This window comes from Bos indicus, chromosome 3 (assembly GCF_029378745.1).
Source record: "Bos indicus isolate NIAB-ARS_2022 breed Sahiwal x Tharparkar chromosome 3, NIAB-ARS_B.indTharparkar_mat_pri_1.0, whole genome shotgun sequence".
Classification (NCBI taxonomy): domain Eukaryota; kingdom Metazoa; phylum Chordata; class Mammalia; order Artiodactyla; family Bovidae; genus Bos; species Bos indicus.
In genome coordinates, this window is record NC_091762.1 from 89,357,451 (window position 1) to 89,380,728 (window position 23,278).

Sequence of the window (23,278 nt, forward strand, 5' to 3'; positions counted from 1 at the left end):
ATAGTCTGTAGTAGAGAAGAGAGAAAGTAATCAACCGTTACAGCATATATGATGCCCAGAGGAGGATCATCTAACCCCTTCCAAGGGCTTGGGACAGATGACTAGACCCAGGTCTCCAGAGTCTTCTGATGAACGAGGATGGGAAGGGCAGCCAGTCATGAGGAGTGGCTTATACCAATGCCTGAGAGAGTAAGAAATATCATATACTGAGAGACCTGTTAAGAGAGCAAGGGAAATCATGACACAGACTTACAAACTATTTATAGGTTGGACAATCAATCTGAGACAATTATAAATAATGCTCTTGTAAATTTCCTCTGACTCCAACCTGTAGGCTGCCTTCCAAGTCTAGTTTATCGGTGAACATCGCCTCCCTTGATACTCAGAGCTCTATAAAGGAGTCATTTTCCTCACTGTCTTACATATGAGCAAGCTTGTTAGGGCCTTAGTTTCCTTGTTGTAAATTGTGCTCTGACTTCTTGTCTCCTCTTAGTTTGTTCACACATGAGGGGAGTGGTGATGGAAATAAAGGAACTAGACTAGGAGTTGGAAACTTGGGATTTCATCCCAGCTCTGCCACTAACATTATCATGATTTTGAAAATCTTAAAGGCCTCAGTTTCTTCATCTGAACAATATATAGGGTTGAGTTGGGTTGGAGATGTTTATAGCCTCTTCTAGTTCTACCTCCTTACAATTCATAAAACTGTCCAAAATGCCATAAAATACCATCATACTCTGAAAAGATACTTCATTGTATTATTGACTTAATATTTAATCCACTAATGGAGATCTTGGGCTTCCCTGGTGGCTCAGTCAGTAAAGAATCCACCTGCAGTGTGGAAGACCTGGGTTCAATCCCTGCGTAGGGAAGATCCCCTGGAGGAAGGCATGGAAACCCACTCCAGTATTCTTGCCTGGAGAATCCCCATGGACATAGGAGCCTGGTGGGCTGCAGTCCATGGGGTCACAAAGAGCTGGACACAGCTGAGCAACTAAGCACAGCACAGTGGAGGTCTTGCTGTGTCTCAGGCACTTTGCTCACCAAGCTATTACCTCAAATCTTATTTAGGGAAGTCCTGTCTTAGAAGGTGGATAGTTCCCTAATTCTGCGATAAAGAAAATTCAAGAGATGGGTAAACTAGTCAAATTCCAACCGCATGGAAACGAATTCTTGTGTTGGCCATTTACAGAGGAGTTGGCTTCAGTCCTACAGCAGTGAAAACGGCCCCTGGGCTGTGAGAATCCTCCGAGTGGTGCCCCGTCACCACTCTCCTCGTGCTCTGACCCAAACGGGCTTCCTCCCATGTCCCTCACTTGACGGTTGCAGCTCAGAGAAGGGACAGCATTCCAGTCCTCACAAGATTGGCCCAGTGCCTTCCTCCGAGAACGCATTCAGGAAAGGTTTATTAATTATGAAATGAATGCCTAAGATGTAAAATCTGCATTCTTCCAGAGAAGAAAGGGAAAAAACATTGTGCAGGGAACGGCTGTCTGAGCAGCAGGCACAGCCCCCCATGACTATTTTTTCCTTTGCTGTGACATCTCTCCATTTGTGATTTGCTCTGCCTTCAGCCTGAGCCTCTGCTGCTCTTGCTTGATTTCCGCTCCATCCAGTATTTCTCGTTACCGTTCGGGTGCCATCTGGACCGCGGGAGTAGCCTCTCTAAGAGAAACACAGCCATAGAGAAGGAGCTGACTGCCTATCTGAGCATCCCCCTGCCCTCCTCCCCAGGAGTGTGCTGAGAGCCTGTCATCCTGCTGACAGGAGCCGATTTCACTTTCCTGTGATTCTCATTCACCCCTTTTCAGAGTACTGAACGAGCGCCAAATCTTGTTAGGAGTTTTTGAAAAATCCTTTGAGTTTTTGCTAATGTGGAACTAGAATAATAGATTTTTTTAAGGAGATGAGATCAAGAAAGAGAGAATGAAAAACAAACAATTATAAGCTTCAGGACATGATTTCCCTGAGGTTTCTCGTTGTCACTGTACGTTTAGACCTGGGCAGGTGTGTTTATTCTGTTGACAACCATCAGAGTAGCTAAGCTATTTTGCAGCCTGCCCCTCACGCCACAGAGGAGCCCCAGCAAGGAAGGGGCCCGATATTCTAAACTCCTCATGGTCACACGTCAGAGCTTTGGAATGAGGTCATGGATTGGGACCAGGATCTAGAGCCCAGGAAGCTTCCATGAGTATCAGAGCATAAAGTCATCTCCAGGGCTTCTAGAGAAGCTCCGTGGTAGGCTGGTGTTTTCAGCATTTATTCTCAATTCCCAACACTGCCACATCTGGAGCTATCACCATATTAACAACTATACCATCACCTCTTTATAATCACTGCCTCATGACAATAGTATTGAAACTATTAAAATCCCCAGCACTGCATTTGCCACTGTCTCAAAATGTCTGACCCACCAAGATGGGATCAGTTACCAGTGGTACTAACCACTGGCATGAATCATGTTGTTACTCTGAACTATGTATTACAAGCTTCATGTGAACTGTCTCATTTATGACACCAATCGTATGATCATTGCCTGTCTTCTTCTGAGGGCAAGGATTGTATCTTAGCATTGCTAAGTTGTTTCAGTCGTGTCCAACTCTGAGCAACCCCATAGATAGTAGCCCACCAGGCTCCCCCGTCCCTGGGATTCTCCAGGCAAGAAGACTGGAGTGGGTTGCCATTTCCTTCTCCAGTGCATGAAAGTGAAAAGTGAAAGTGAAGTCGCTCAGTCGTGCCTGACTCTTAGCGACCCCATGGACTGGAGCCTACCAGGCTCCTCCGTCCATGGGATTCTCCAGGCAAGAGGACTGGAGTGGGGTGCCATTGCCTTCTCTGGTATCTTAGCATAATCGCTCAATAAATAGATATGGAGGGACTGAGGGACAGGTTAGGACAGCTTTAGGACAGCCATCACTGTCACCACCACCATCACCCCAAACTCTGGGCGCTATCATTTCCTGAGATCAACTTACTTAGTGCTTAGTATCTTAGCCTGCAAATTGTGCCTCCAATCCCATCTTTAGGTGTATTTTTCAAGAAAATAAGGGATGTGTTTTAGAAGATATGGGCCTGAAAGCATAGAGTCGCCCACTGGAGGTCTGAAATTGATGTGAGGAAGGCAGTGGAGAAAAGAAGGGTATGGGGTAGATGGAATGAATGATGTGGCTGATGGGCTTCACAGTGGTCCAGCCTTGCTAGTGTTAAGCTTTGGGTAAAATGTGCAGGAGCAGGAACCCGCTGTGACTAGTGTCTGCCATGTGACGATCATGTCACACCTTTAGCTTCTCTTCCAAGTGACTTTGTTCCTTCCCTGGACTAGTGTTTCCCAAATTTGCCATAGCCTGGAACCTGCCCATAGTCACGTACCCGACATACAGTCCCATGGCTTCCCTTTCTTCTTCCCGTCCTTTCTTTCCTCCTCTTCTCTCTCTTCCTTTCCTCTCTCCTCCCCCTCTTTCTCCTCTCTCCCTGCCATCTCTTCCTCCCCGCCCCTTCCCCCCTCCTCCTCTCTTCCTCCCTCCCACCTGTCCTTCCCTTTCTGTACTTTTGGAAAAGGAACTGACATCCTTTGAGATGTTACTCTGTCAGGTGCTGTGCTAATTCTTTTCACGTGTATAGACCTTCTCAGCCATTGCATGTTATAAGCATTATTTTCCCTATTTTTTCTGAGGAGAAAACTGGGGCTCAGAGTAAGGAAGGAATTCATCCAAGGATATATCAATGATGAAGCAGAAGTTCGAACTGAAAGCTGTTTTTGGAGTATAGTCTATTTACAATGTTGGATTAGTTTCAGGTGTACAGCAAAGTGAATCAGTTATACGTATACATATGTCTACCTTTTCAGATTCTTTTCCCATTTAAGTTATTACAGAATATTAAGTAGTATTCCCTCTCTGTACAGTAGGTCTTTGTTGGGGTTATTTTATATATAGTAGTGTGTATATCAGAGAAGGCAATGGCACCCCACTCCAGTCCTCTTGCCTGGAAAATCCCATAGAAGGAGGAGCCTGGTAGGCTGCAGTCCATGGGGTCGCTAAGAGTCAGAGACAACTGAGCGGCTTCACTTTCACTTTTCCCTTTCATGCATTGGAGAAGGAAATGGCAACCCACTCCAGTGTTCTTGCCTGGAGAATCCCAGGGATGGGGGAGCCTGGTGGGCTGCCATCTATGGGGTCGCACAGAGTCGGACACGACTGAAGCGACTTAGCAGCAGCAGCAGCAGCAGTGTGTATATGCTACTCGCAAACTCCTAGTTTATCCCTACCTCCCACTTCCCCCCTTGGTAACCATAAGTTTGTTTTCAAAGTCTATGAGTCAGTTTCCATTTGGTAAATAAGTTCTTTTGTGTGCTTTTTAGATCCCATGTGTAAGTGATATCATATGATATTTGTCTAACTTATATCACTGTGATAATCTCTAGGTCCATCCGTGTCGCTGAAAATGGCATCATCTTTGATGGCTGAGTAATAGTCCATTATGTAAACGTGCCACGTCTTCCTTACCCACTCGTCCGTCGGTGGGCTTTTACTCCCATGTCGTGTGAAAGCCACTGTTGCTAACATTTGTCTTCCCAGTGCCCCTGGCCTGTCCCTCCTAAAATCATGACATCTCTCACTTTAAAAGCATGCACATTGGTTTCCTTGGCCTGAGATTAAAGTTGGAAAGTTCAAGACTCCAGATTTAGGGTCCATAGCCACAGCTACCCCTGTTCATTCACATTAGCCCAGTTCGGTCAACGTAGTGCCCTAATCTTCATGAAAGGAGTCTACCTTTCTCTTACATGCCCCTGAATAAAGCACCAGCAAATTCCTTCTACCTCTAGTTGGCATCCTGACTGTCTTCTTGCATGTTAAGAAAGGCTATTTCAACATAAATATCTATTGACACATGAATGGATAAACAAAATGTGCTATATACACGTGGTGGAATATTATATAGTCTTGAAAAAGAAGTCTGTCCCTGCTTCCATAACAACTTGGCTGAACCTTGAGGACATTATGCTGCATGAAATAAACCAAACACAGAGAGGCAAATACTGCAGGATATTGCTGATATGAGGTCCATAAAGTAGTCAAACACATAGAAGCAGATAGAATGGTGGTTGCCAGAGGTCGGGGAAGGGGAAATGGGGAGATGCTATTTAATTGGTATTAAGGTTGTTGTGCAAGAAGATTAACTCATAGAGATTGTGCCCCTAATAATGCTGTATCATACACTTGAAAATTTGGTAAGAAGATAGATCTCATGTTGTGTTCTTACCACAGTTGAAAAATGGAGAGAAATGGGGGCTGTTTTAAACCAACTTCATTTTTAGAAGGTTGGATATAAATATTTCATTGTCCCAGGCATTAGCAGATATATTACACTTGGGTGCACTTCAAGGGAGGATGTACCTCTCATTATAAGATCTAAGCATTTCCCTCCACCCTTGAGCTGTCTAGACAACCTTGGGCCCTCCTAAAATGTTAATTGGCAGAAGGAGAGCCGTTAACTGCTGAAATACAGCCCAGCTTTGAGTAGAGCCAACTTCTCAATCACTACAGGGACAGAGCCACAAAACAGTACCAAATCCTCTATTAGATCAAGGCACTGAGTCCCACAAAATCACTGAGCCCCAGATCTCAGTAGGCTGGGACATTTTGGCCTTTAAAGGGAGTTCCATTCTGTTGGAATGATGATAAGGCTCCATGGATTTCCACTTGAAGTTCATTAAAAGATTGTTAACCTCCTTTAAAAAAAAAAAAAATCCCACCAATATTTGGCTCTGGCTTAGCCCAGGCAATGACAAAACTTACATCCAGAAGAAGGCTGTGGTTTTGCAAACTGAATTTAATTCATGGCTATCTAGATATAGCAAAGAATTCAATGCTCCCATAGAACCTTTCTCATCAACACAAAGATAGGGTATTCTTTAAAAGAATAGAAGAGACTATATAAGGAAGGAATATGTCTGGTATTTAGAAAGCACCTAAGTCAGGCAGCTGAAGTTTTTTTTTTTTTTTTTCTTTATGTCTATTATCTAGAGCTTTGCTGTCCAATACAGTAGCCACTGGTCACATGTGGCTATTTACAATGAAGCTAATTAAAAATAAAATTTAAAATGCACTTTATTAGTCATACAAGCCACATTTGAAGTGCTCAATAGCCATGTGCAGCCACTGGCTACCAAATTGGAAGTACAGGTGTAGGACTCTCCATCATCACAGAAAGTTCTGTTGGACAGGGGTGCTCATGAGAGAAATCATTTGTTAACATCACATTTTCTACTCCACATCTCAACTCCACCCCCTGTTTTGTTCGTCAGTTGCCAAACAGAGTTTCTGCTGTTTCTCTGCCAAGAAGTAGGAAAGTGACTGTTTACTCTTGGCTAAAGGTGATAGAGAGCATAAACTCCTAGATACTCCAGAGGGAATTAGTCTTCATTAGCGTGTTGTCTTCATGGTTAAATCACTCACCAGGGAAAGGCACGCAATTCAAACGCTTGGAATCACTAGGTGTGTTAATAGTGCCCACCTTGGTGCACTTACAGATCACTTAAGTTAATCTATTTCTCCTGAGCCTTCTAAATGGATAATTGAATTCATTCTTTTGCAGTGCTGGCTTAGGTTCTGTCTGAATTGAGATCTTGATGCCTTGTGAGCTCCCTGTGCCACTCCTGTCCCACCTTCCACGCTAGAATGATGGTATATCCTGGCTCTGCTCTGAACTTTAAGAAAGCATGGCCCATGTATCAGTCATCTCTGTATATCCAACGCCTAGTCAGAACACAGCGTGTGGAAACACCCAGTGAGTGTTTGCTGGAGAAATTCATTCATCAATTATGTAATCAATCAAGATGTCTTCATTTTTCCCAGTAGGACTTTCACTAATTATTCCTACAGAGAGTTCATTCCCCAGCACAGTGCTTCACAAGTCTGGCTTCCTATTAGACTCACCAGGGGAGCTTTTAGAACCTGCTGATGCCAGGACCTCACCCCAGATCAACAGAATCCAAATCTCAGCTGGCTAGGCTCAGGTATGTGTAGCTGTGGAAAATCTCCCCCCGAGGATTACACTGTGCAGCCAGGGGTGAGAAGCACTGCAGGTTTCTGATTTGGCAGCTATAAATAAGTTGTCATCCTTTTTGATGTGTTCACCCCAAGTCCCATCTCATCCACTCACATTTTTTAAATTGGTAAGACCGGTTTTAAAAAATAGTTTTTATTGAAGTACAGTTGCTTTACAATCTTATGTTAGTTTCTATTGTACAACAAACTGAACCAACTCTGTGTATATGTATATCCCCTCATTTTTGGATTTCCTTTCCATTTATGTTACCGTAGAACATTGAGTAGAGTTCTCTGTGCTATACAGTAGGTTTTCCTTAGTTACCTATTTTATATATAGTAGTATAAATATCGGAGAAGGCAATGGCACCCCACTCCAGTACTCTTGGCTGGAAAATCCCATGGATGGAGGAGCCTGGTAGTCTGCAGTCCATGGGGCTGCTAAGAGTCGGACACGACTGAGCGACTTCACTTTCACTTTTCACTTTCATGCATTGGAGAAGGAAAGGGCAACCCACTCCAGTGTTCTTGCCTGGAGAATCCCAGGGACGGGGGAGCCTGGTGGGCTGCTGTCTGTGGGGTCGCACAGGGTTGGATATGACAAGTGACTTAGCAGCAGCAGCAGTATAAATATATCAGTCCCAATCTCCCAGTTCCTCCCTCCAGCCCCTTTCCCCCTTGGTGTGCATACATTTGTTCTCTGCATCTGTCTCTAGTGCTGCTTTGCACATAAGGTCATCTCTTCCATTTTTCTAGATTCCACGTATGTACATTAATAATACAATATTTGTTTTTCTCCTTCTGACTTACTTTACTCTGTATGGCCGTCTGTAGGTTCATTCACATCTCTACAAATGACTCAATGTCATTCCTTTTTATGGCTGAGTAATATTCCATTGTATGCATGTACCACACTTCTTTATCCATTCACTTTTGCTGCAAGAGTAACATGAATCTGATCTTCTTCCGTCCATGGGGTTTTTCCAGGCAAGAGTACTGGAGTGGGGTGCCATTGCCTTCTCTGTCTTAAGAGTTACCCTATTCAGCTATGGGACAATACTGTCCCACTGCTCTAGATACATTGTGGGAAAGTAAACTTCATGTGGAAGCTTTATTTCAGTGTCTTAATGATGCTTTGGGCTAGAACTGTATTGAAACAACAGAAGAGAATCTCTTCTTTTAAACCTTCACCAGAAATGGAAGCTGTGAGTAAACTAGATTGTCATATTGAGATTTTAAGAGCAGAATTGAAAACTGCATGCATGCTCTGCTAGTAAGTGTGAGGAATATATCTAATAAGGGGAGAACAAGACTTGAAGGTAAATGAGCAAAAGCTGTAATAGTCAATGTGGGTAAAGCAGGACCTGGGTATGCAGGGAGACTAGGGAATGGACTCCAGGTTCCCCTCCTTAAGAGTCAACCGAGAGAAAAATGCAGGGACTGGAAGAGTCTTCTGATGGCTGGATGAAGTGCCCTGAGTATTCTTAAGGCTGTCCTGGGCAGGAGGAAGGAAGTCCAAGAAATGACTAGTATCAAACAGGAATGTAACCATATATGCCAGGTACAAAGGGTATGGATGGGAAGATGCCTCCAGCAAGACTGTGTCAATAGGAGAGAAAAGAGGGAAAAGATGGGATCAAGAGTGGACTGGGCATTCAGAACTAAGAGCAGGAAGTGTTTGGCATCCTTTTACACAGGACCTAGTCCATGTTCTGAAGTGGGGTGGTTTCTAAAGAGGGGCTTTCCACAAGATATTTTTACTTCTCCTTTTTCCCCATATCATATAGTAATAGTTCCTTAATATTAAAAGATGTGTGCCTGTGCATTGCAGAAGTGAGCTAAGTTGATTGAGAAGATCCTAATAATAGCTACGATTTATTAAGCATCTCTGTGTGCCAAACAGCAAACAAAGCAGTGCACACACATCTCAGTTAATCCTCTCCGTAACGCTAAGATGATGTTATCACTGTCGTCCCACCGAGAAAACCTAGGCTCCATGACTTGCCCAGGGTCTCACAGCCAGCACGGGGCACAGTCAGGATTCAGTCCATATCTGTGTGACTCCAAAGAGATACATTTATGCTTACGTCTGGACCAGTCTCCATCTGGATTTATGGAAATCGCCTCCTCACACCCTGGCCCCACCCCTCATCAGAGACCCCCTCTTCTGTCACCAGCAAAGTGACAGTCTCACACCAGTGCTGGCTATCCTCACATGTTTCCATTATATGCCGGGGGTTTTATGAGACTCTACCACCAGCTGTTTTTCAAATTTATTTAATTCATCCATCATGCTCTGAAGCCATTTGCTTTTTTATATTGGACAGATGTAATGAGATTTTGGACACTAAAAAATGTTTTTATTAAAAGTTATGACCCAGAGCTAGCTGGTAGGGGCTATGCCATAAATCCCAGGAAGTGTGGGAATTTATAAAGGATGTAGCAACATAACCTTAACCTTTCAGGCCACACCAGAGGTTACAGGATAACACTGTCTCCCCGTCTCTAGCCAAATAATAATAATTGTTATTATTATTATTTCTGCCATTATCCAACGTGATCCTTCCTCCTCTTCTCTCAGCCACTGTTGAATCCTGGCGAGCCAGCACCTAGTGGGAGCAGGTGGTTGATGACAGAACTTGCTGGTGTTTGGCTTGAAGGCTCTGCCATGGTGGGCACGGGCGTGTGCGTTGCCCTTCTCTGTGACCCTGTGACTGGGGCTGACTAATGTACAGTCACATTTACTACAGACAGAGTGGAGTGGTCATGGCTGACGGTTCCTCCACTCCTCCATGGCCAGCAGGAAGCTCTCCTGAAAATTAGGGAACAATGCAAGTATTTCTGTTCAAGCATAATCATTCCAAGTTAATGTCAATATTATCAGACTTAGACTACTGTTACACTGCTTGGAATTCATCCCAAGCATAATTAGTTTGGACATATAGACCAAAAACATGGTCATTAAAAATAAATGTGTACATATGGAGATATTATGCATATTACCTACAATATGTATTAATGTTGTGGCTTTGTTCAGTTAACATTCCTTAAATAAAGCTCTGGGGTATTGGATGGTAAGCCAGGGTTCAACAGAAGACCACCAGGGAGTTGAAATAGAGTTTATTAGTGCAGGTCCTGGAGGAAGGGCCATATGCAGAGGTGAAGGGAGGAAGCAGGCAGAGAGAGCAAGGCAGGGTCTGGGGCACTTGCCTTTATTAGGGCCCCAGGGTAGAGTGCTTTAGCGTTCCTGGTCCGAGGCCTGATTGGTCATTTCAAACCCAAAAGAGCAGGGTTTTGGTAAGTGTCTAAGGCATCTTATCTAAGGGTACATAAGGCAAAGCCCTGGGAGGCTGGGGAGAGTGTAGCCGTAAGAGCTGTTAGGATGGTCAGACCAGGAACTGACATTTGCTTGTGACTTTGTGGGCTGTTATCCAGGACGTACTTCACTGGAGAAGCTGGTGTCAATTCAAGGCCCCTGCAGGCCTCTTGGCCAACACAAAGGGGATGCTGAGGCAGCGGTATTATGGAGTGGTGTAGCAAAGCTCTCAGCAATTATAAACAACAAAGTGAAAAATTAACAAAGTGATTGGATTTGGTCAGCTGCCACCTATTTTTAAAATAGTCTATTCCTTCATATGTATTTTTTTTGAGCACTGCCATTGGACAGATCCCCCATGACCTGCCGGGGATGCGGGAACAAACGCATCATGGTCCCTGCTTCAGGAAGATCACTGTGTAGTGGGTACAGGTCATATCCTGTTGTTCGCAGAGGATGGATTTCAGCTCAGGGGACCAAAGAAAGCTTCACAGAAGAGATGGCCTTTCAGCTGGGTTTGAGGAACTGGGTGAGCTTTGAGCTTGCCAGGCTGACAGAAGCATTTCAGGCAGAAAAGGCTGGATGTACAGAGGCACTTACAAAACCAGCTGTTCAGACTGCTCCAAAGGTTAAGTTTGGCTAAAGCACATGATAACACTTTTTCCTTTTAAAACAAAGATCTCAAGGGTAAACATCATGCTCTTATCTGCTGTCACCATTGAGACTGGCCGGGTCAGGTCTGTAATTTCAGGAAGATGGACTTTAAACTTAGAAACTCCCTATGGCTTGCATTTCCTAGCCAGGCACGTGTTTTCTCATCAGTTTATGCTGGGAACATATTCCAGGGTTTTCACAGCACATTGGCAACCACTCCCGCCTCCTGTGACCACGAGAGTGTAAACCATAGATAATGTCATCATTAAGCACATAAATCCATGTCATCTGTGTGTCATTCACTTCATCCTCATTCATCATCCCTTACGCTTTCAGAACGGCCGTGCGTTTGAAGATTTTGACGAGCGGTTTGCCGCAGCCACGCCGGTAAGCGCAAGAGGGCCCAGCCTGGTTAACGGTTTCTCGTCATTGTCCCATCACTCATTTCATGCTCATAAGTCATGCCTTGTGGTTACAGAACAGAAACCTGCCGATGGACTTTGACGAGATTTTTGAGGCAACAAAGGTAAGGCCTCCATGGTCTTGTGAAGTGAGGGTTGTTCTGGTCATTCTTGTCTGCTCTATGCAGCCTCACTCTCCTCAGTGCTCTGCTCTGGTGCCGGCCTGTGCTGATGTTCAGGGACTCCTGGCGGGTCCCGCGGTGAGGGCGAAAAGTAGGAGCGTGTGTGTGTGAGAGAGAGAGAGAGAGAAACAGTGTATGCTAGAGAGGAAATGACACCCCTTCATTTCATCCAGCAAATATTTTCAATCTCCTAATGTGTCCCAGGCATTCTGATAGATGTTAGACATGCAGTAGAGAGGAGGACACGACCCCTATCCTCGAGGAGCTCAAAGTGTAACAGTGTGGCATTGCATAGCAAAGGAGAGGGCAGGCGGGATGGGTAGAGAAGGGCAGGGTAGGATTGCCTAGTGGAGTGGAGTGTAACAGTATAGTGGAGATTCAGCACTGAACAGGAGCTGCTCAGTGCACCTATGGAGATAAAAACCAGTGTGGGGGCGGGGGTGGAGGTGGCGAAAACAATGGCACCCCACTCCAGTCCTCTTGCCTGGAAAATCCCGTGGATGGAGGAGCCTGGTGGGCTGCAGTCCATGGGGTCGCAAAGAGTCAGACACGACTGAATGACTTCACTTTCACTTTTCATTTTCATGCACTAGAGAAGGAAATGGCAACCCACTCCAGTGTTCTTGCCTGGAGAATCCCAGGGACGGGGGAGCCTGGTGGGCTGCCATCTATGGGGTCGCACAGAGTCGGACACAACTGAAGCGACTTAGCAGCAGCAGCAGCGGCACCTATGGAGATAAAACTGCTATTTGGTCCACATCACCTGGAATAGAGGTGCTGGTTTGCAGCCAGTGTTTATTTAGATTGGTTAATATGTTGGCGAGTGAATGTTGTCACTCCTGAGTACATGGGTTTGGGAAGTCTGTAGGACAGTTCTCAACCTGGGCTGCAAATTAGAATCATCAGGAAAATTTTTAAACTTTGACTTAGTAAACTACTTCAAACCAACTAATCAAGAACCTCAAGGGGTGGGGACCAAGCGTCGTATTTTTCCCTTGAGTTTGTGTGCTTAGTTGCTCAGTCGTGTCCAACTCTTTGCAACCCCGTGGACTGAGACATTCCAGGCTCCTCTCTCTGTCCATGGGGATTCTCCAGGCAAGAATACTGGACTGGGTTGCCATGCCCTCCTCCAGGGGATTTTCCCAACCCAGGAATCAAACCCAGGTCTGTCACATTGCAGGCATATTCTTTACCAGCTGAGCCACCAGGCTATCCAAGGCTGACAGTCCATCTAAGGGTCTCACATAAGCTGTATGGGGCAGTGGGATGGGGTACAAATTGAGTTAGAAAACACTTCCCAGGAAGAAATAAAGGCATCTAGTTTGTGTCTCGAAAGATCGGTAGGAAAGGCAGTGGGGGAAGGTATGAGTGTTCTGGTCAGAGGAGGAGCATGTGCCAAGGCCCTGAGGTGGCCCCCCTTTCGTGACCTCTGGTGCTTCTCTCCTCTGTAACATGGTCCTCAATGTGTTTATAGGTCTGTCTGCCCATAGAACAGGCAGCTCATGAGACTCAGTGCAGGAAGTTGCCTTATGCATCCCTGTGTCCCCTGCTTTCGGCACAGTAGCCGATGTACAGTAGGAACTACATGCTTGCCCTAAGTGAAGGAGCACCTAATGCCAAAACTGAGGAAGTGGGTCTATGTAAATATGTACTGGTGGTCAGTCATGGACACCTCTGCATTCATCAATGGCGCTTTCAGAGCTTCTCTGCAGGGAGGGTCTAGGAGTCTACTTGCAAAGGTTTAGTGGAAAGAAGGACCAGGGGACTAATTATGAAACAGCAGCTATAGGGCATTCCAGATGTTATTGAAAAACCACCACTGATTCATAACAAAGAGTGGCTTGGGAGGGGACAGGCCTGATTGAGATACTGAGGAGCTCCAATAGCCAAGCATCTCCTCATCCTTTTCACTGGCTTTGGCAGCTTCTAGGGTCACTCTCTTACCCTGGAGGATGCCCAGGACCTAGAGAAGGGACAGAATCTTCCATCAACAACCACATCTTTACCTGAAGATGTCTGAAGGGCCAGGAAGGGGAAGGCAAGGAGGAATCTTGGGTTGACCTTGGAGATGACTTCTTCAGAGGGACGTGAATCATGGCAGGCCTTATAAAAACCCTGGCTTCTGGTTAGAGAATATTGTGGGGCTGGGCTTCCACCATGAAGGAGGGCTAAGTAGGGCTGGGTAAAGGGACACATGGATAAACAAAGTGCTGCTTGGTCTATGGGTCAAACCCAGCTTTTTTTAGCTGACCGATCAGAGGCAAGTCACCTTACCTTCAGGCCTCTATTAGCTCATCTGCAAACTAGAGATAGTGGAAGAGATTCCTGTGTTCCAACTTCACAGAGTTCAGGGAACATCCAGTGTTACAGTAATGGTTGGAAAATACGTTATAAACTATCAAGTGCTCTACAAATGTGAATGGTTAGTTCTATTCTCATGAGGCTGTTAAAATGATTAATTACAACAATATTATCAGATGGAACATGGCTTCTTAAGTTACAAATAAAAGAACCAGGGTTAACAAGGGGGAGAGGGGCTGTGAAAATAGATATTATTCCAGATCCTCAATCATATACTGTTATTAGAATTATTTTTAATTTTATGGCCTAAGAATCCCCTTTTTCTATAAAATTTAATTAACTCAAGGTTCTATTTAAGCAGCAAGTCGAATGGAATGAAATAACAATCTAAGTTTTATGCCTCCACATGTTTTTTCTCGTTTAATCCTTGAATGGAAATCATCTGGCAAGAGGAGAGTCTGTAGCTCAAGAATGAAGGTTATTTTAAAAGTTGTGCTTAAGGAGAAAATTAGCCAATAAATTATATTTATGATGTTAGTAAAAGTGTGCCACGAGTTCACCACATTTGAAATGTAAATTGTGCAACTTAATTATTAACTTCATTTTAATATTTTCATACCACTGAAAACAGTCATGGGCCATTTGCAAAGCATTGAGCTTCAAGGGCCAGGAATCCCAGAAACCTCCTTTGAATGCATTAAATAGAATTATGCCTTCTGTGGGTTTGGGAGAGAGCCTAAGGATTGGCACTGTTTCACCAAATAATATAAAATATTGCTCACATGCTAAATAAGTCTTCCTAAAGACAAGTAAACGTTTATTATTATATCTGTGGATTGTCCCCAGTAGACTGTAAGCTCCCTGAAGGCTGAAAATTGACATTCCTCCTAAATATGTTCCTAGCACCCAGCACAGGGCCTAACACCTTATAGTTGTCCAGTGTGTACCAGCATATTATGTAGTTCAGTTCAGTCACTCAGTCATGTCCAACTCTTTGTGACCCCCATGGACTGCAGCGTGCCAGGCTTCCCTGTCCATCACCGACTCCCAAAGTTTACTCAAATTCATGTCCATTGAGTCAGTGATGCCATCCAACCATCTCATCCTCTGTCATCCCCTTCTCCTCCCACCTTCAATCTTTGCCAGCATCGGGGTCTTTTCACATCAGGTGACCAAAGTATTGGAGTTTCAGCTTCAACATCAGTCCTTCCAATGAATATTCAGGACTGATTTCCTTTAGGACTGACTGGTTGGGTCTCCTTGCAGTCCAAGGGACTCTCAAGAGTCTTTTCCAACACCATAGTTCAAAAGCATCAATTCTTCGGCACCCAGCTTTCTTTATAGTCCAACTCTCATATCCATACATGACTACTGGAAAGACCATAGCCTTGACTAGATGGTCCTTTGTTGGCAAAGTAATGTCTCTGCTTTTTAATATTATGTCTAGGTTGGTCATAACTTTTCTTCCAAGGAGTAAGCATCTTTTAATTTCATGGCTGCAGTCACCATCTTCAGTGATTTTGGAGCCCCCCAAAATTATGTAGTTAGGAAAGAAATTAATATGTATAGGGCCCTACTGTGTGCCAGGAACCATTTATTCAATCTGAAACCTGAAGAAGGATTGAAAGTGAGTTTATCAGGCTAAGGTGCTTGCTTTTCAGCAAAAAAAAAAAAAAACAAAAAAAAGATAATCTTTTGTGCCTTTTTCACCAAGCTTACCCAAACTTCAGAGTCCTTCTAGTAATATAATCAATAAATCTCCAAAGGAGATATTACCATCTCTAATGTCCAGGTAAGAGAAAAGTGGCCCCGAGGAGCTGCAGAGATTATCAGTGGTAGAAGATGCAACCCCAGGGATGGAACTCTTCCTGGGCCTAGAGTTCCCAAGTTTGTCAGTAGCGGAGAATATTCCTTTCTTCGTATGAATCTCGGTGTCCCACTTTGCCTAGTTAAAACAAATTTCTAGGGCAGGAGTCCTGTCTGCCAGGACAGACTGTCCCAGTGGTGTTTTTCAGTCCCCTGATTAGAAACTGTTACTTAAAATCTGAAGATGAGGAGAAAGGTTTTTTGTTTTTGTTTTTTTGCGGTGGGCAAATTTGCACAAAACACATGATTATATACTTTAAGTCAGGCTATTTGACTCCCGGCCATAGACCTCTTGCAGACTCTGAAGCTGGAAGTGTATACTGATTAATTTCTGAGTGTATCTTAAAGGGCTTCTCCCACTGCTCTGGCTGGCCTTGCTCAGACACTGAGGGATGATGGATGGGAATACAGTTGATATAGTATCCACAGAGATAGAGCTCCTCGGAGTGATTAATCGTGTATATACTGGGTTGTTTTTGATACCCTTCCTAGTATTAAATGATACATTTTCTCCTCCTCCAACTGTATTTTTTATCTTGAAGATGGATTCTTTCGAGGACTGTCATTTGACTGCCTGCTCTTCATGCAGAAAATTCAAGTCCTGGCCTAGGTGGTCTTGAGGTGACCTCTGTGAAACTCAGTTTATTCATCTGTAAAAATGGGGATGACAGTTCATACCTTTCAGGGTCAGTGATATTTACTGAGAAGTGGCCGTGAAGTGGTGACTTGCTATACTTGGTACAGGAAAAGCACTTTGTAACATGCAGATATACTCAGGAAAGAGAAGCAAATGATAAAGTTACCTCTTGCCTTTGTCTCCTGGAGAAGAGAGACAGTGCTGACATTGGATGGTAAATATGTGTAAAATGGTATTATTATTGCTTATGCAAGGTGGCTAAGCCCAGATCTGCTTGACTAAGCCCAGATAAACAGCCAGGCACACTGAAACAATAACTGATTCTGGCTGCATCTGAGTTGCTGTCTTTGGGATCAAGAAGTATCGTAATGACCAACTGGGTTTATTGTTTATACAGTCATGATGAAAAAGGGAAATGCATGTCCTCAAATCATACTGTTTGTAAAGCATTGCCCAGCAGCATCAGCTCCCCTTGTGGTTACATCATTATCTTTTTGTCTTTTCAGGCTGTGACCCAATTAGAACTTTTTGGGGACATGTCCACCCCTCCTGATATAACCTCTCCCCCTGTAAGTATGCACTGTGCTTGGAGCCCTGCATCTCTTTCCTTTCCTTCTTCAGTTTCATGGTGACAAATATATGGACTTTGGGTAAAATGAAGCTGCTGGTGGATTTCAACTCAGACTCTTCCAGCTGTGTGATTTGGGCATATTAACTAGCAATTCTAAATGTCAATTTCCTCTGCTTTTTTTAAAAAAAAAAAAAAAAAGGAATTATGATGCATGCTCTGTTTTGAGAAATAAATGAGATCATGCATCAGCAGTTACAGACTCTGACTGGGGTGCTTGCCATTTTGCTGGGCAGTGGAAAGAGACAGGAGCAGCTTGTGGTCCTTGCCTGCAAGGAGTACAAGGTCCACCTGGGAATATGGGTGAGAAGCTCCACGAGGCAGCAGATGAGATGAGACATTTGTCATCTCCTACCCAGAAGCCGCACAGCCAGGTGGTCAACCCAGTAAAGGAAGCCTCTTCTCCCCCAGACCTTTCAGCTCTCTGCTGTCTTATTCCCTTCTTTCCTTCCTTTCTTCCTCTTTTCATTTCCTCCTCCCTTCCCACTTGCTTGCCGGCTTCCCTGAGCTTCTCAGGAAGCTTTGGATTCCCAACTCTAGTTTCAGCCATGCTATCTCAGTTATTGCTTGCACTAGGGCAGAGTTCACAGGGAGCCGAAGCAAAATAAAATCCCAGTGCTTTGAGAATGGGAGGCATTCAGAGGCAACCCAGCAGCCACGGCAAAGAGCCAAGCTAGCCCCTCCAGCTCCTGCCCAGTCCACTCCCCGGAAGTGGGCAGAGAGCAGTCAGCCACAGCTGCACCCGCTGAAGCTGCTGGGAGGGGGCGGCCCCTCTGGGGACCACACGTTTAGCGCAAACCCAGGGATGGTGCTACGGTTCATTGGCAAGCTACGCCTCCCAGAGAAAAGGCTGTAACCTCACTGAGGACAGATGGCAGGAGAGCCTGCTGCCCACAGCTGCCGCCAGGGAATCTGAACACAGTTGCCCTGCTTCCAACACCTGGTACCCAGAGCAGCCGTGAAGGAGGGGCCAGCAGCTCCTATCTCCAGGGATGCTGGTTGGTTCTAGTAAGGCTTTCTCTCCCACCTTCCAGGGAAGGCAGCTGCATTTCTGAACCATGGGGCCATAGAGCTAGAAAGGTCTGGAGTGATCTTCTAGCCTTATTTAGCACCTTCATTTTACAGATGAACACACTGAGTTCCAGACAGGGCATGTGACTCACCCAAGGTCACACTGGAAGAAAGCAAATGGCATTGATTATGGTCTAACGTGCTTAATGCAGCAGCTCATGGCTGTGTTTCTGGCCCTGAACCTGAGTGCCATCCAAATGGGTATTTAATAATCCTCAGAACAATGCTATGCCTCCTGCAAGCTGCTAATCTAAAAATGGCCTTGTCTAATTGCCATGGTTTCAGGATTAATTGCTTGCCCCAATCTATTCCAAGGGAAAAGAGATAAAGATATTATGTCATCAAATATGCATACTCTGTAGGCAAAAGGTTTCTGGAAAGGCATGGACCTTAAAGAAACAAGTACTCAAGTTTTGATTTCAGTAGCCCTCACCTTACCCACCACGTAATGGAGCAGACATTTCTGAAATTCCAGCGTGGGCCAGGATCTAGAGTTGGCAGCTACTCTAGCATCATTTTTATCATCTTCTTGAGAACATTTGCTTCTTTTTGCAAGTGAAGGTTCAGGCAGGATTCTTCTGGGAGGCACAAGGACCCAAGGGTCTCTGTTCCACTTGCTAATCTTTATTTATTTAGTCAACGCCTGTTTACTGACCATGTATTCAGTGACAGCCTTGAGCTGGGTGCACAGTAGGCCCTGAGTGAGTGTATGTCAGTTTGAATTAACTTCTAAAGAACGAAAGCCAGATATTATGGGATAATATGAGGGCCCAAAGACACCCCCAGAGGGTATGGGCTCAACCTAAAGAGTCATGATGCTGGCCGGTGTTAGCTGAGCACCTGTTCTGTGCTTCAGCATAGTACTAAGTGATTTAAATGCATGATCTCATTGAAGCCTCTCAGCAGCTCTGGAGATAGGTATTGATTTTCTCATTTCATGCTCTGTATACATAGCAGCTCATGGTCTGCAATTCACAAAAAGTGGCCAGGACCAGGGCTTGCTTCTGCAGCACCTCCCCGCTTAACTTCTGGGCCTGCTGCCTCCCACGCTGGTCAGCGATAAGGCTCTCCCAGGAGCCTCACACCCTCCGCCTCTCTGTCTGACAGACTCCTGCAACTCCAGGTGATGCCTTTATCCCGTCTTCATCTCAGACACTTCCGGCGAGTGCAGACGTGTGTGGTTCTCTACCTTTTGGCACTGCTGCTGTACCCTCAGGTAAGCCCCTTCCACTTCCACCCACCTCCGTCCACCAAGAGAAGGAAAAGGCTGACTGAACCAGCTGCCAGGCTATGCCAGACACCTCTGGGACGACCATTCTCTCCCTGTGACTCTTCAGGTGACGCTGAGAAGCCGCCAGGGCAGGGAGTAGTATGCTTACTGAGCTCTGGTATGCGGGAGGCTGGAAACCCGTCATGTCTTGAACCTGAAAGGTCAAGATTCCAGATGTATAGCTTTGGGGAGCTCAGTGCGCACACAGCTGTGTGAATCCGTGCAAATCCTGATTGACACTGTCAGCTCAGTTGGATGTGGGAAAGGTGCGGGTGGGGAAGGGGCAGCTATGCTCCACCGACCTCTTGAGATCTGAGTGATAGAAGGGGTGGAGGCCCAGGGAAGGGGAGGTTCCCCATGCAAAGAGGAATACTTAGGAGTTCTGCTGACAGTGAACAGTGAACTGCAATGTGGCTTAGTGACTTAAAGAGTATTTGTTCTGTTTTCCAAATATTCTTTTACAACAGGGTAAAAATACATATAGCAACAGTGTTACAGGTGCACATCGGTGGGGTCTGAGGCATCTTGTTTCCATGGCATTAGGCAGTCCCTGAAGTCAGCCCATTCTACTTGGACATGGCCAAAGGTGGTGTTTTGCTGTTGGTTTTGTTCAGTCATATCTGTCTCTTTGTGACCCCATGGACTGCAGTATGCCCGGCTTCCCTGTCCTTCACTACCTCCCAGAATTTGCTCAAATTCACGCCCATTGAGTCAGAGATAAGTGGTGTTACTTATGCTGTTTGCACACCGGGGTTCTTAAAGACTTTTTTCCTTAACTACATATTTGAAATATGTGGCGTTATCTTTTTCTACTTTATTTATATAAAGGATGAAGTTGGTATGTTTTAAAATATCAATTTCTTGCATTTTTCTATAAATAACTACTTTTAATTATATAGTGTTAGAAACAAATTCTTGCCACCAGATATAAACCTTATTGTTACTTAAAGTAAAATTAAAATTTCATACTCTGTTCTGAAATAGTTATTCCTCCTGAGCTGAAGGATCAGCAACAGAGGTTGGTAGCTAATATGTCTAACTCACAGTTGAGAATCTATAGGTAGCCTAGAAATGTCTTTAATTAGTAAGCTTCCCAGTCAAAGCTGTTTCACCCAAACCTATAATGGAACAGTGGCAATAGTTTTCCTTACCTGAACTGGATATTGAAATGTCCTTGGGAGTAACGGAATCTGTTGTTTTAAGTAAGAATAATAGTTCTCCATCAGAGCTGTCAGCCTTGCATTCAGAATAACCATGCTTTGTCCCATTTGATTCGTGAAGATATACTGGGACAGAGGATGGGACCTCTAGGCACCAAATTTACTCATTTTCAGGCATGTTTATGCCATAAATTTTCACTGAGTATGCACTGTGGGCCAGGTCCTATTCGAGGTGTCTGGGGTGGGTCAGTGACTGCAATAGACACAGACCCCTGGCCGCAGAGAGCTTACTTTCAAGTGCGGAGAAGGACAACATGAAAATGAGTAACTTATCATAATCTGTTAGGAATAGTGGATGAGTGGTATGAACAGAAGGAAATGTGGAGCAGGGCAGGTGTGAATGGAGGTGATGGTCAGGAGGAGGGGCTCATGCAAACATGTGATATGAGCCAGGAATGTGTCAGGGTCAAGAGTACTCCCAGTGGCCCCTCCCAGCCTCCACCCCCTTTCTCTGTAAGCAAGAGGGACTGGATTCAGGTCTGGCCCTTACACTTGACTAAAATGCCTGAGGACCTGCCTGTACTCTGGGCCCTCTGCCCAGCCGGGGCCAGGTTATGGCTTTAAAGAACTCTATTTTACAACTTACCACTTGATCAGCCATGTTGCACACTGTGGACAAACCACTCCACCCATTCAGATTCTGTTTCTTTAGCTGCTTAAAAAAATGATAAATTACCTCCAAGATTTCAGTTTTTACAATGTAAGTCTAAAATTGATTTCAGTTAGCATATTTTTGCTTTCTTACTCTACTTAAGCTCTGCCAAGAAACAAAACTGGGCTTCAGGTAGTGTTAAACTGTCTGCCTTCTTCTTCCTTTAACTGGCCTTAAAAATCTCTGCAGCTGTTGAATCTCCATCTCGCTGTCCCTAATTGCCCTGCCAGCGACAGGGAGGTGGGAAATGACCTGGGGTGTGTAGTGCAGTGAACAGGCTGAGTTTGAGCCCTGGCTCAGCCATTTATCTATAAGCTTTAGACTCCTGGGAAAATTACTTAACCAGTCAGAGCCAGAGTTTCTTCATTTTTACAACTGAATTTAAAATAATACTTACCTTGCAACAATATCATGAGAATTAAATGAAATAAAATCCAGTGCTTCTGAAAAATGCTGGCATGTTGTAAATCCTTTGTGTAGAAAATGCTAGTATTATTATTACTCTGACACCTAAAGTAGAAGAAAATATGTCTTGTTTTTACCTTTTTTTTTTCCTTTTCCTTCTTGGGATGCTCCCTTTAAAAAAAAATAGCATGTAATAAAGTTTAGGTTTTTGGCCTTCTGAGCACATGGCAGAGCTGGCCTGAAGGGCTGGAGAGTATATAAATACAGACCCTTCTACTAACCAGCTGGGTGACACTCAGCTATATAATTTCAGCGCCTCAGGGAACTTATCTGTAAAATGAGGATGATGATTCTACCTCATCGAGCTGTTCCTGAATTAATCACATGTAGTAAAACATTTAAAACAGTACCTGGCAGTATTTACATTACTCAGTAAAAGTTCTCTGCCCTACTCACCAGGGATCCTGACTCTTCTATCTGGATAGATACTCTGGGTAGCCACGTCAAACCTTCCACTCTGGAAGCTGTCAGTTCCTCGTATGCAGATTAAAGAGATATTTTTCAATATTTATTTGGCAGTGCCATATCTTATTTGTGGCAGGTGGGATTTAGTTCCCTGATTAGGGGTTAAACCCAGGTTCTCTGCATTGAGAGCATAGAGTCTTAGCCATTGGACCACCAGGGAAGTCCCAATTCAAGAGCTATTGATAACAGCCACCCCAGAGATTTGTTGAAGGATCAGCTTCACAAAAAAAAACGTGAGCTCCACTAGGGTAAGGATTTATTTTATTTTATTTTATTTATTTTTAATACTGTCTTGTTCTTCACTGAATCTCCAGAGACAGTGTTCGCCACCCAGGAGGACTACTTTTGAACAGATGCAGCAAGTGACATAATGTAGATGAGAGGTACCACGCAAGTTCTGTATATATGTGGGAGAAATCCTTCCGTTTTCAGTGTTTTCTTACCTTTTAGTCTGCCTTTTTTTTTCCCCCTAAATAGTGAGGGTATTCCCAGGTGCAGCATCTGGTTATAAATTGCAGTTTTCAACACTTTAAAAAATCTAACTGCAAGGCAGAGAGAGATTTATGATTGATCTGAGCTTCGTGGCATAAACAGATGCTCACTGGCACCTCCTTCCTCTGCTGTTGAACGTTAGCGAGTAAACAGTTACTAGGCTGCTAAGTGGCCGCAGTGGCCGCCGCGCAGCGGCTTTCCATGTCTAATGCTAGTGCAGCCCTGCCACTGAGATGTCCCGTCAGGGACACACGATGCCACGTGGCCAGAGAGCCTGAGCTCACAGGTCTGGGGAAACTGCCGGGACCCCGCTCAGGAAAAGCAAGTGAGACCTGCAAGTTCCCAAACATGATACCTAATTACCCTTGCTGTCTTTTTTTTTCTTTTGAATATTGTACTTTGGTCTGAAGCAGATGGCATGAAGCCAGGGAGACATGCTAACAGCTCTCTCCAGAAAAGTGTGTACAGCCCATCTGTTGGTTCCTTGTGGATAAAAGGGAAAAAAGGACAGGGGGGGAAAAGCCTGCCACCAGCAGTAGACTGACTGATCAGAGATCATAGCACGTATGGTTGCTGGAGTTGACTTGGACACTTAGAAAAATGCAGTGA

The 23,278-nt window shown here is 44.6% G+C and overlaps 1 protein-coding gene across 1 annotated transcript in view; it reads left to right on the plus strand.

Moving 5' to 3' along the window:
• DAB1 (DAB adaptor protein 1) overlaps positions 1 to 23,278 on the plus strand; it is a 1,468,439-nt gene that overhangs the window by 1,419,722 nt on the left and 25,439 nt on the right. The window contains exons 14-17 of the mRNA XM_070786460.1: positions 11,356 to 11,406; positions 11,498 to 11,545; positions 16,913 to 16,975; positions 19,213 to 19,321. Of these exons, the coding sequence (XP_070642561.1) occupies positions 11,356 to 11,406; positions 11,498 to 11,545; positions 16,913 to 16,975; positions 19,213 to 19,321 (271 nt within the window). The remainder of the gene's footprint in view (positions 1 to 11,355; positions 11,407 to 11,497; positions 11,546 to 16,912; positions 16,976 to 19,212; positions 19,322 to 23,278) is intronic.